Below are 12,981 nucleotides of genomic sequence, written 5' to 3' on the forward strand. Positions count from 1 at the left end.
GCACCATGGTGCAAAAACGGCACAGATGCGGGACGCATCTGTGCCGGAAATGTGGCGCATTGCTGGAGTTGCGTCGCAAGCGCGACGCAGCTCTTGCAAGGCTCGGGGGTGCCCCATCTGCACAATGCTGCGTCAAGACCTACGCCTGCTTCAAGCAGGCGCAGGGTTTTGACGCAGCATTGCCCTGAAAGTGACTGAGTGAAATCTCATAGATTTCACTCAGCCACTTTCAGGAGGCGTTCCTGCGCTGGAACGCCCCCCCCCTTCCCCCCCCCCCCCTGCGCAGGAACGCCTCCTTATGGCGCAGTGCTTTACAACGTGACGCATCTCCTAGATGCGTTACGTTGTAAATAGGGCGCATTGTTTGCGCCGCAGTTGCGTCAAATAAAGTGACGCAATTGCGGCGCAAAGAGGCGCAACGGCCTCATAAATCTGCCCCAAAGTCTTTCGGGTTACTTACGTATTAATTGCTTACAGCGCTGCTACAACTGTTCCCAATGTTTCCGTTCTCTTCCCTTTTCTTACTTGTCCTGCAAATGTCTTGTATTCATTCAGATACACAATGCCTTGGGCACATTCAAACGAACTATGAGTCTCCCTACATTCCTTTCTTGCAATGTTTTATGCGTGCCTTATTACCAGTCTTTTCAATAATACCGGTTGAGATATTGTTGATTGTTTATACTCCCTCACCCAGATCTCATCCAGGTCTATGGGTTTACTCCTGTTGTTTATACTTATTTTGTTGAAATTATGCATGAACCTAGATTAGGAAAAAGTAGAATTCCAGTTAAAAAAACAGAGAGCTGGTATGATGGCTCCTGCCGCCAAGATAGAAGGGAGTTGGGTCTAGCCCTAAAGTCTAAAGATATGGGTACAATAAGGCTAGCTCGTGCGAATTATAGGCTCAAGCAACTCACTGCTAGAAGGGATTGGGAAGAGGGCCTGTGGCAGGATTTGAAAGAGGCGTGCTCTGCAAAGAACCCCAAACTTTTCTGGGAAATCTTTAAATGGGATAGGGGGGACATCGAGAGAGCCCTCATAACAATGTCAACCGTAATTCTTGGGTTGACTATTTTAAGCCCCAATATGCTGCTAGCGCTATTGATATTAGCGAAGGAGCCTTTGTCCATCCTGTGTATAGGGAACCTATCTTCTCTTTGAGTGATGTGGATAGGGTGTTGGACCAAGTCACTGAGGGTCGTGCTACCGGCATGGATTGTGTCCCCGCAGATCTATTTCTGAACAACAGAGGGCGTTGGCGATTATATATTTTGTATGTGGCAAACGCCATAGCCCAAGGGATGGAAGTGCCTATCTCATGGAAAGGGGCAGAAATAGTGCAGGTATATAAAAAGGGTGATAAGTCGCTTGCAGCCAATTATAGACCAATAAGTCTAATTGACTGCTTACAAAAAATCATGAGACGGCTGGTTTTGGGCAGAATTGAGGCCTGGATTGATAATGACAATATTTTGAGTCACCTCCAGGCTGGTTTCCGCCCAAAAACAAGTACCATAGACCAGGTTTTCCGGTTTATTATGTTATACTGGCGTACCGTGGTCCTGGAAAAGGGTACTTTGTATGCCATTTTTGTTGACTTAAACGCGGCTTTCGACCTGGTCCCTCGTAACACACTATGGAAAGTTCTAGCGGAGCTGGGGATGGCACCTGAATTGCTGAGCTTGATTGTCCGCCTGCATGAGGATACCTTCGCTTGGGTTCGGTGGGGTCGCCAGGGGGAGGTTACGGAGCCCTTTCCGGTGGAGCGTGGAGTGAGGCAGGGTTGCGTTATGGCTCCAACCTTGTTCTCGCTCTTCGTGAATGGGGTTGCGGATTTCCTCTCCCTGGTCCCGACTGATGCCCCTGCGATGTCTGGTGAGCGGGTCCCGATCCTCATGGTCGCGGATGACACTCTCATCATTTCAAGGACTCCGAGTGGATTCCAGCAAGCACTGAAGCGGTTTGAAGATTTTTGTCTAAATAGGGGCCTAGAAATAAATACGACAAAAACTAAGTATATGGTCCTGACCGGTCGTAAAACGTGCGGGATAAATAGACCTTTCAGAGGGCTGATTAATATGAATGGTTACCCGCTGGAGCGGGTAGATGCCTTCACCTACCTGGGGGTTACCCTTAAGAGAGACCTGGGGTGGTCTAGTCAATTGGCTATCGCGGTGCTAAAACTCCGCCAGCAGGCAGGCATCCCTTTGAAAAAATTCACCTCCTCAACAACAAAGCCCATTAGCCCCTTATTGGAAGTATACGGGATGAAGGTCTTAGGTTCGGCCCTATATGGAGCCGAGCTCTGGGGCTTTGAAGATCTAAGAAAGCTAACGGTAGCTGAAAATGAATTCCTTCGAAAAGCGACTAGCGTTCCCATAAGTACCCCGTTAATACCGCTAATGTGGGATCTTGGAAAAAAGGGGGTCCAGGATCTTGCCTTTCTGCGGCCAGTACTTTACTGGCGCCGATTATGGACTACAGAGGAACTACAGCATTATGCCCAGGGTCTAAGGAAGATAATGGCTAAGGACACGTGCCATAAAATACATTGGCTGAAGGCCATTAGATCGATACTCTTCAAATTAGGAATGAGGGACCTATGGGAGGTTCCGGAAAACGCTCATTTTCCCTCTAAAAAATCCCTAAAAGAAAAGTATTGGGAGATGGTGATCACAGAAGAGAGGTCACAGGGTCTCTCCTCACACTTAACTGGTTGTTTCATGGATATTAAAGCCCAACCAAAACTGGAACAATATTGGGACATTATTGGTAAACAACAGGATCGCAAGCTCTATTTCCAGCTTAGGGTAGGATCACTCCCAGTAAGATCTTTTACAGTAAAATGGGCAGACAAAAGTGGTAACGACAGATGTCCTAAGTGTGGGGAGGAACAAGAGTCATTAAGTCACTTTTTATTCTTCTGTCCTTAGTATACTGCCCCTAGAATGATGTGGATCAAGCCTATATGTAAACTGCTTGGGATACACAGGCATGCTGAGGCTCTGAGAATTCTAACTACAGATCCGACGCCTACAATTGCTGTTGCCGTGGCAAAATTCTTGAGATGGGCTTGGGTAATCCGCACAAAATATACAGTGGTAACTATGTGAAGATTAAGCTGTTTTTGCCTATATATACTAGGGTCAATTCTCGTGAATTTATGTGCAATACTCCTTGGGATAAATGTATATTGATGAAATTGATTGTATGCCCTTTTTAAATTGTAATTCGGCAATAGTCTATTGTAGTTTAATACTCTTTTTAAATATTTATTTTGTGGTTTTATTTTTTGACTTTTTAATTAACAATTGTGTATTTTATATATACTTTTATGACTTAATTGTCGAATAAAGTTTATGAAACAGTGAAATTATGCATCGTAATTTACACTCAAGTATAACTGCACAGCATAACCTGGAGGAAAATGCCTTTTCAGATGAAGATCTAAAAAATCATTCAGCTGCAAACAATTGACATATGCTCCAACTCCATGAAGTAACTGAAGTGGGCCCATCCGAAAGAAGTTTTTGCAGAGCCCAGGCAACTTATCAGTGTGCTGCACCCCCTAGTGGTGACTAACTGGACCAGCCTGATCACAAATATAAATTCAAAGCAGACTAAGGGGCATATTCACAAGGGAAGTGGAGGAGTGAGGCGTTAGCCTTCCTGGCTTAACACCTCACTCCACCCCTTCAGAAACGCAGGGCTGCACCATATTTACAAAAATATGGTGCAGCGCTGCGTTTCCCTCTGCACTGGTGCTAAATTTAGCTGCCTAGAGCCGACGCAGGCACCCTCCCATCATGGTGCAAGGGCGTCTGAGTGCAGGGGAAGATTGTCCCCCTTCCTGCACATAAACAATCTTTAAATGCTATTTTGTAACTTCTATGGGTGCTGCTTAATGCAGCACACATAGAAGTTACAAAACAGCATTGTTTACAAAGGATTGTTTATGTGCAGGAATGGGGACCTCCCTGTACATAAACTATCATTGGCTTTTGCTGTTTCCATGTGTGCTGCACAACGCAGCACACATGAAAACAGCAAAAACAAGGAGAAATGAAACATTTTTTCCCTGGTCTTAATTCGGGCACTGCCTCCTATTTACGCCACCCTCGTAAATAGGAGGCAGCATCAGAATCAATGGGTGTTGCGGTGGAACGCCCACAGCAACGCCCATTGCCCTCCTCTTTCACACTAAGCATAGCGTGAAAGGGGGCCTTATTTAGGAGGCATCGTGGCTTAACGCCGCCTTGTAAATATGGCGCAGCCCCTATCGCCACAGGAGCATTGTAAAAAGTGACGTTCCCGTGGCGATAGGGGCTTGTAAATATGCCCCGAAGCCTTCTTTTGTAATATATAAATATATACAGCAGTGAGAGTTTTGGCTTTTAGGCTGTAGGGCTGATTGTTAATTATATACGGTTATGATAAAGGTGGTAGGTCTGATTGTTTATTATATACGGTTATGATAAAGGTGGTAGGTCTGATTGTTTATTGTATAAGGTTATGATAAAGGGGGTAGGTCTGACATATTTATTGTAAAAAACATATGTTTACGTCAATTGACATATTTGGGTAGATTGGTATTTCTCTGTTTTTGAGCCTACAGATAGGTATTACTTTACACAAATTACCTTTGTGGGCGAAATTGTGGTGTTGCTTACCGCCTCTGACAATCCTAGGGAGGAAGATTTGCACTGTAATACTTCTTGCCAATCTCTTTTTATAGATGTCTTCCAGGATCTTGTAATCAAAACAAATCATTAAATAATACATACAACCATATATATAATTATATATCCATATATAAATTCAGAAAGGGCATTTGGGTTGACTCTGTTCTACTGCTGGTCTGTCATAGTGTCCTTTGCACTCTGCTTCCACCCATTGGCAGGGAACCTCTGGGGGAGTGACTCAGTCTGCATCAGTCATTGGCTCTTTTGTCCAGTGAATGGAGGGATTTTCTGATCACGTGTGCACATCCACCTGAAAATAAGTGCACTTCAGCATCAGGGCTGGCAGGCCAGTCCTTTCGTTTTTAATTTTCTCCTTCATTTCTTTGATTATTGTCTTTTTATTTTTTTGCTTATTAAGAGGATACTAGAGCTCTCCGGGTAGTGCTAACGGGTTACTTGCTTACTACTCATTTCCTCTGCAGTTTGCTGCATTCCACGTAGGCTCTTCCTCTAAACCAGGATATCATTATGGTACTGTGTTGTCCATGGTGCATTCTTGTTTTACCATTCCAAGATGGCCGACATGTTGGTTCCAAATGTGCAGGCCGTGCTTGAACTTAAGAGCAAATCTAGACTATGGAGGTGTCCGCCTTGCAAACCTACTGTAAGGTTTGCAAGGCGGACACCTTCCACTGTGTTTAGTTTTGCTATTGCAAACACATGCTTTCCGTGTTTAAAAGGCAGCATGTTTTTTTATTGTACTTTAATTATTTTAGGTAATCTGGATTATGTTATTGAGTTTGTGTGGTTGTGTCAGGGTGGAAGGATGTGTCAGTAGATGGATAAATGGATGCTTGAGTGTAAAGATGAGAGACAAAGTGCGTGTATGGAGACTTATTAAGTGTCTGCACTCATCAGTGGCACAGAATGGAATTTGTTCACTTTGTTCTCCATCTGAAAATGCTCTCACCCTCATTTGCATTTGCAAGACTAGAAGTACAGTTAAAGTCCGGTGCTATCGAAAGTAAACCTTTCTGGCTGTTCCCAAGATTTGCAAAGGCAACCTTCCTAATCATTACATTGGAAAGTCTTGCTCCCAACCCAGGACAACACTTATGAGTCTGGAAAAACCTGAACACTGGCATAGTTTCTGCTTCAGTAATTGCAACCTGAACAAACAAAAAACACAAATAGGGCAATTTCTACCCTATAACATGTAGACTCAATAAGAGGCACACTGCTGAAATGCCCATGTTGTTTTAAATAATGTTTATGTTTAAACTATCATCAGCTAAGGGAATTTTATGGAAACCTTACAATGTCTGCACTGAATTTGATTGTATATGTTTTCTTTGGGAAAAAAGTACTAAAACACTGTTTTTTTTTTTGCAGTGCTTGCATCTCTGAAAATGGAAACATGTCCACTTTCCAAAATGGCACTCAGACGGAGGCGTCTGAGGGACAAAGCTTTGAAACGACGAGTTTATGGGTGATTACGAGTTTCCTCTGCATCACAGCCGCGTTTGTTGTCTCCAAGGGGAAGCCCTTCAGGAAGCCCCTGTACACGAACTGTGAGTATGTTGTCTATAGTATTTCGGCCAAGTTTCATTTAATAATTACTTAGATGGAGTACATCCATGTGCAAAGGTTCAAATCTAAAATAACACATGAATCATAAAGTGCAGAAGTCAAACAACTGAGGGGCTTGTTCATGAGAGGGCTGCATCCCTTTTGCACCACGCAACATGGTACATGTGAGAAACTAACTTCAAAGTTAGATATGTAAAGTCACGCAAAGTCACCTCTCGTGGCTCTGAGTGGCTTCAAAAATATGGAGTGATGCAAGGCAGTTCAAACTGCTGCAGAGCATCACTGTGCCCTGGAAAGACATTCCGTGGGTGTTGCGTGGGTGTTCCCGTGCAACTCCAATGGATTTTGGCACACTCCAAGATATACAAGACCTTGTGGGAACACCCACGCAACACCCATTGGTTTCCTCTCTGGCGCAGAGTAAGGCAACGCAGCGCTTTGCGCTGAGTCGCATACTCCATATTTGTGAAGCCACTCGGAGCCATCCAAAGTGGCTTTTTTCTGTGGCCTCTTAAATATGATTTCATGGTTTGCACCTCCATTGTCTCACAACAAGTGACACAAAGGCGGTCACAGGGCTCGTACAGATGCCCCTTAGTACATTAAATGGAGCCACTGTGATGGGAGATCTTTCAATGTACATTAATGACTGCTGGACCAGTGGCAACTGGAGTGCTGTTGGGATGGTGGCTCGCCCACCTTTCCTTAAGAACAATACTCGTGTCACTGTTAAGGCACATGTGCGAAGGCCAAGTTTTTTATTTCAACATCAACAATCGCCACATGGTCTAATCTAAATTTCTAATGCCACCCCATTAACATGTTGGTTTGTCAGAGTTCAGTACATAAGGACATTATTTTGGTGCTGAGAACTTTACTGGACAATACAGGTTAACAGCAAATGTACAACAGAAGCCCCCAGGTCTGCATCCTTCATGTATTCTTTTTGTTTCAGATGTGCATTCGTTTTTGATGGTCGCACAGATTGCAGTCTTCCTCTTTTTGACATTTACCAACAATGAGAGCATTCAAACTAAACTGGAGGTAAGAGAGGGTCTTTAAGTTATATATTTATCTATACTACTATTATAAAGAGAGAACACACACTTTTGAGCCAGGTAAACTCGGGAACCACAGCGCCAATCAAAACACCCAATACATCATAGGAAACGTTAGGGTAAGCAGATGGACATAAGCTATATAACAAACAAAAAATATACGTTCTTTAAAAAATTTACCATAAAAAAAAGTAGTCCCTTGGAAGTAGCGCCGGCCGCGATGTGCGTGCTGACATCGGGAGCGCAGGGAGGAGCCAAGCCGTGAAGCAAAGAATCCAGTCCGGATGGGCTGTTTTAAAAGGAGGAAGGGCTGCAAGCAGGCTCAACGGACACAAAGCTTTAAGCTAAAGCTTTCCTTCCACGCAGGAAAAATGAAAGCATTGCCAATGTTTGGCTTACGAAATCGTGACGCGGTAGCTGTATTAGAGCATGCATGCCACGACACCTCAAAGAGAAAGGTAAAGGTACAGATTTGTTATTGGCTCCCTGAGGCGGCCGGCGCGAAGAGCAGGAAAATAAAACAGAAATCCCATGGAATACCAAATATTGTACAGCATCGGCCTGCACGCTCCCCAGGCTGTTCTTATTCCCTGAAGTGTTGAAATAATAAGAAAGAAAGAAAGATCGAGGCGCTGGTTCTTGCCGAGTTCATGTTGTCACACTGAGAAGGATGACCTGCTGATAGACCCCTCTGGAGTTTGAGACTCAGAACTCGAGCTGCGTTCACATCTCTGCAGCAGGTGCTTAAACCTTAGCGCCGCAGTAGGAGCTTGCAAAGACGCACTGGAAGCCTGCGGCATTCCTATAGAAAGCTTAACCCCGAGCAGCTGGCGCGAGGGACTGCTCCCCTAAAGAGAATAATGCCTCGGCTCATTAGTATTGTGGTGCTTAACTGGGGGGCTTGGCAACAGGGCTGGTGAAGAGGACCCCAGAACTTATCCTTTTACAGGAGGAGTGCTTACGGGCGTCAATGTGCGTGCTAATCAAATATCAAATCATTTCCGACAAATCAGAAGTCCAAAGCTGTTGTACACACAAAACCAGGGCGGATTTGAGCCCTTAAAACTGTCTTCTCGGATGTTTTTGCTACAAAAGTGCTTAATGCTGCAAGGAAATGACCAGACAAAGTGTTTCACGCAGCGTTTCCCAAACATTGCAAGACGATTTTTGGGGGATCAGAAAGTTCCAGCAATAAAGAAATAAAGAGATGCCTTTCAATTCTGTGTTTATCTTGGCAGATTTACAGTTGCTTTGAAGACAGAGGTCAAAGGTCAGGCTATGTCTTCTGACAATTGCTGCTTATTCTTTTAACATGGGATTGGTGTTTATTTTTCTTTCACTGACTGCAAAGTGAGAGGATACTATAAAGCGAATTACCATTTGAGTGATATCTATACTCTATACTACTATTATAAAGAGAGAACACACACCTTTGAGCCAGGTAAACTCGGGAACCACAGCGCCAATCAAAACACCCAATACATCATAGGAAACGTCGGTAAGCAGATTGACATAGGCTATGTAACAAAAAAAAAGATACGTTCTTTAAAAAATTTACCATAAAAAAAAGTAGTGCGGCCGCGACGTGCGTGCTGACAGGAGCGTGGGGAGGAGCGGCGTACAGGAGCGCGAAGAGGAGCGGCGGACAGGCAGCCTCCGCAGTCAGGACAGGAGCATGGGCAGAAGCAGCAAGGAGCAACAAAACAAGCGTGGCCAGAAGCGGTCAGGAGCAAGAAAACGGGGGCAAGGAAACAACACCCTGGGCACGGGATGCTGGTGAGTACGCTCTGCTGCTCCCGCTGCTGGCTGCTCTGCTGCGCGTCTCATGCAGCGGTGCTGCCCCCAGCCCCCTTCTGCCCCGGACAACGTCGGGGCGGGCTGCTAGTATACTTATATTTACACACATATCCAAGTATACGAAAATATAGGTACATTTACAAATATATATATATATATATATATATATATATATATATATATATATATATATATATATACTACTATTATAAAGAGAGAACTTGCACCTTTTGGCCAGGTAAACTCGGGAACCACAGCGCCAATCTACCACCTGATACATCTATGAAAATGTCAGGTTGTGTAGATGGACATAGGCTATATAAATTTAAAAAAAAAAGTAAATTAAAAAAATTTAGTTTGTAAACAAAGTAGTCCCCTGAAAGTAGCGCCGGCCGGGACCTAGCGCTGGCCGCGACGCGACATGCGTGATGACCGCGACGCGACCTGCGTGATGACGACGAAGGAGGAGCGGCGGTGCAGTGACGAGCGGCTGTGCAGTGAGGAGCGGCGGCACAGGTAAGGAAAGGGAAAGTTAAGTGCGAGACTGTGTGATGCAGGGGGAGGCAAGAAGGAGGCAGCAGTAAAGGAAAATGTCGGAGCGGGAGTGAGTCGGGGCGGGAGGAGGGCGCGAGTGAGTCTGGGCGGGAGGGGGGCGTGAGTGAGTCGGGGCGGGAGGGGGGCGAAAGTGAGTCGGGGCGGGAGGGGGGGCGGGAGTGAGTCGGGCGGGAGGGAGTCGGTGCGAGAGGGGGTCGGGGTGGGAGCGGGTGTACTGCCCCCAGCCCCTTTCTGCCCCAGGCAACGCTGGGGCGGGCTGCTAGTATATATATATATATATCTATACTAATATTATAAAGCGAGAACTGGGAACCTTTGAGGCGGGTAAACTCCAGAAGTACACCATCAATCACAACACCCAATATAGCGTTGGAAAGGGGAGGTCCAGGAGATGGACATAGGCTATACATTTCTACAACATATACATTACGGAGGGCAAACATCATTCAGGACAAAGTAGTTCCTTGTGGGCGTTGTTCTCATAGGCATGGGAAACTAATGTGGGCGGTAACATCGGCAGTGGGGCAGGTCCCAAAATACATCACATTCACTCAGTTACAGCAAACACAGCCCCTTCAAACACTCAAGCAAACACAAAACACAGCTTCAGCAAGCACACACAAGGAAACACAGCCCCTTCAAGCACTCAAGCACACACAAAACACAGCTTCTGCAAGCACACACAAAACACAGCGACTTCAGCAAGAAAGGTCTAAGTGGACACATAAACACCGTTTAATACACGTCGACTTCAGGAGCATTACGGTTCACAGTGGTGAAATAAACAGCGTTTTTCGCATCTGTGCAAATAAAGAAGTCGCTAACTTCGGCCTGTGCAATGGGCAAAGTACTCACTGAATACATTCATCACGGATCGGAGCCAACATAAACAAAGGGGCGCGGCAGGGGCGCGGCTTCGGGAAGAAAAGGACACTCTGGGCCGCGCCTTCCACAAACAACCAATGGCGCGACACGCATTAACCAAACAACCAATCACGCAACATTACATTCAACTAACACATTAAATCAAAAGAAACGTATTCACAACCTTCTGCCATACGTCAAACACGCACGTGATACATTAAAATAAACACTCCTACAATTATTGCTGTCGGAGCTACAAACGCGGTCAAAGAACTGAGCAGTACAGGGAGAAACACATTGTCAGAGGGCAGGGGAAAAAATAACACGCTGAATTCCACAAGCCTCTTTAGCATTGCAGAACCAGGCATAATGTACCGATTTTGACGCCGATTTCCACATTAACAAACACACTTCAAAAGACACTTATAACGTGGTTGCAAGGGGCTGCACAGGGGGCGGCCAGGGAAGAAAAATACGGACAATTCAATAAGCCTCTTTTACATTACAGAAGGAGGCATGAGAGACGCTAATTGACAGCGCTTTTCACGCGTCGAACGTTGTTGCAGGGCCCAGGAACAAGCTGTGCTCGGACCAAGCCTCATTTACATTACAGAAGGAGGCATTACACACACTAATTGACGGCGCTTTTCACACGTCCAACGTTGTTGCAGGGGCCAGAAAAAAGATGTGCTAGGACCACACGCTGTCATTGGAAAAAGTACGGTCACATAGCGCTTTACACACGTGTAACTTTGTTGCAGAGGGAAAGAAAAAGACGTGCTCGGAGCCCTCGCTCCAATTAATAACATAACGCTGACACATTTCAACTATCTCCAAAACATCACAGGTTCAACTAAGGGGACAGGCACTCAAAGGAAAACATCCACATTTCAGTAACACTCCCTAGACTTCAACAAAGAGGCACACTACATTACACATTACCACAGGGCCCGGACAGGACAACAAAAACAGGAGGAATTAAATAAGCCTCATTTACATTGAGAAAAGAGCCATGAAGTATACTAATTGACAAACATTTATGCAACATGATGGTTGGGGGCTGCCACTAACATGAAAAAAGGAACATTTAAATAAGTCTACTTACACTTCAAATAACACACACACTACATTACACATTAGCACAGGGGCCGGGCAGGACAATAAAAACAGGAGGAATTCAATAAGCCTCATTTACATTGACAAAAGAGCCATGAAGTATACTAATTGACGCAGATTTCACCAACTTGATGGTTGGGGGCTGGCAGTAAAACAAAAAAAGGAAGATTTACATAACACTCCTTACACTTCAAAAAACAAAAACACTACATTACACGTTGACACAGGGGGCGGACAGGTACACAAAAACAGGAGGATTTCAATAAGCCGCATTTACATTACAAAAAGAGGCATGATGTATAGTAATTGACGGCACTTTACGCTACTTGATGCTGCTTTGCTATGTGGAAAATATAACCACACTTACCCATGATCACAAACATAACTAAGGATATTTAAAAGGACATTATTTCTTTACAACGCTAACACCCCCTAACAACGTTGTTCGGGCACAAAAGTTTGAGCGTTCTCTCTTTATAATCTATACTACTATAATAAAGGAAGAACTTTGAGGCTTTGAGGCGGGTAAACTCGGGAACTACAGCGCCAATCCACACACCCGATACACCGTTGTAATCGTCAGGGTGTGCAGATGGTTATAGGCCATATACATTTTTTTTAAAAACGTTATTTAAAAAATATCCATTAAAAAAAAAAGTAGTCCCTCCGAAGTAGCGCCGGCCGCGACGTGCGTGCTCACGTCAGGAGCGCGGGGAGGAGCGGCGTCCAGGAGCGCGACGAGGAGCGGCGGACATGGCGCGGGGGAGGAGCGGTGACGTGAGGAGCAGCGGACAGGCCGGAGGAGCGGTGACCAGCGGCGGTGAGGTGACGAGCAGCAGACAGGCGGGAGGAGCGGTGACCAGCGGCGGTGAGGAGCAAGGAGCGGCGGAGCGGTAAACTGAGGAGCGCGGGGGAGGAGCGGCGGCTGAGGTAAGGGGACCCACGGACAATGTCGGGGCAGGCAGGGGTCAGGGCAGGTGGGGGACGGGCCGGGCGGGGGCCCGGGCTTCTGGACAATGTCGGCGCAGGCGGGGGTCGGGGAAGCCTGATTGCTCCCGGACAAGGTCGGGACGGGCTGCTAGTATATATATATATATCTATACTACTATTATAAAGTAAGAACTTTAAACCTTTGAGGCGGGTAAACTCGGGAACCACAGCGCCAATCCAAAAACACGATACATCATTAGAATTGTCAGGGTCTGCAGAGTGACATAGGCTATATATACCCAAAAAATATACGTTCTATAAAAAATATACATCCATAAAAAAGTAGTCCCTTGGAAGTAGCGCCGGCCGTGTGTGCTAACGACGTG

At 45.5% G+C, this 12,981-nt stretch overlaps 1 protein-coding gene across 1 annotated transcript in view; it reads left to right on the top strand.

Annotated features, from left to right (window-relative positions):
- Positions 1-12,981, top strand: part of LOC147684258 (putative cation-transporting ATPase 13A4) — a 415,657-nt gene that overhangs the window by 379,347 nt on the left and 23,329 nt on the right. Inside the window, exons 27-28 of the mRNA XM_086944655.1 lie at positions 6,078-6,256; positions 7,231-7,319. Coding sequence (XP_086800781.1) covers positions 6,078-6,256; positions 7,231-7,319 — 268 coding nt within the window. The remainder of the gene's footprint in view (positions 1-6,077; positions 6,257-7,230; positions 7,320-12,981) is intronic.

Source organism: Lissotriton vulgaris, chromosome 11 (genome assembly GCF_964263255.1).
Source record: "Lissotriton vulgaris chromosome 11, aLisVul1.2, whole genome shotgun sequence".
Taxonomy (NCBI): Eukaryota; Metazoa; Chordata; class Amphibia; order Caudata; family Salamandridae; genus Lissotriton; species Lissotriton vulgaris.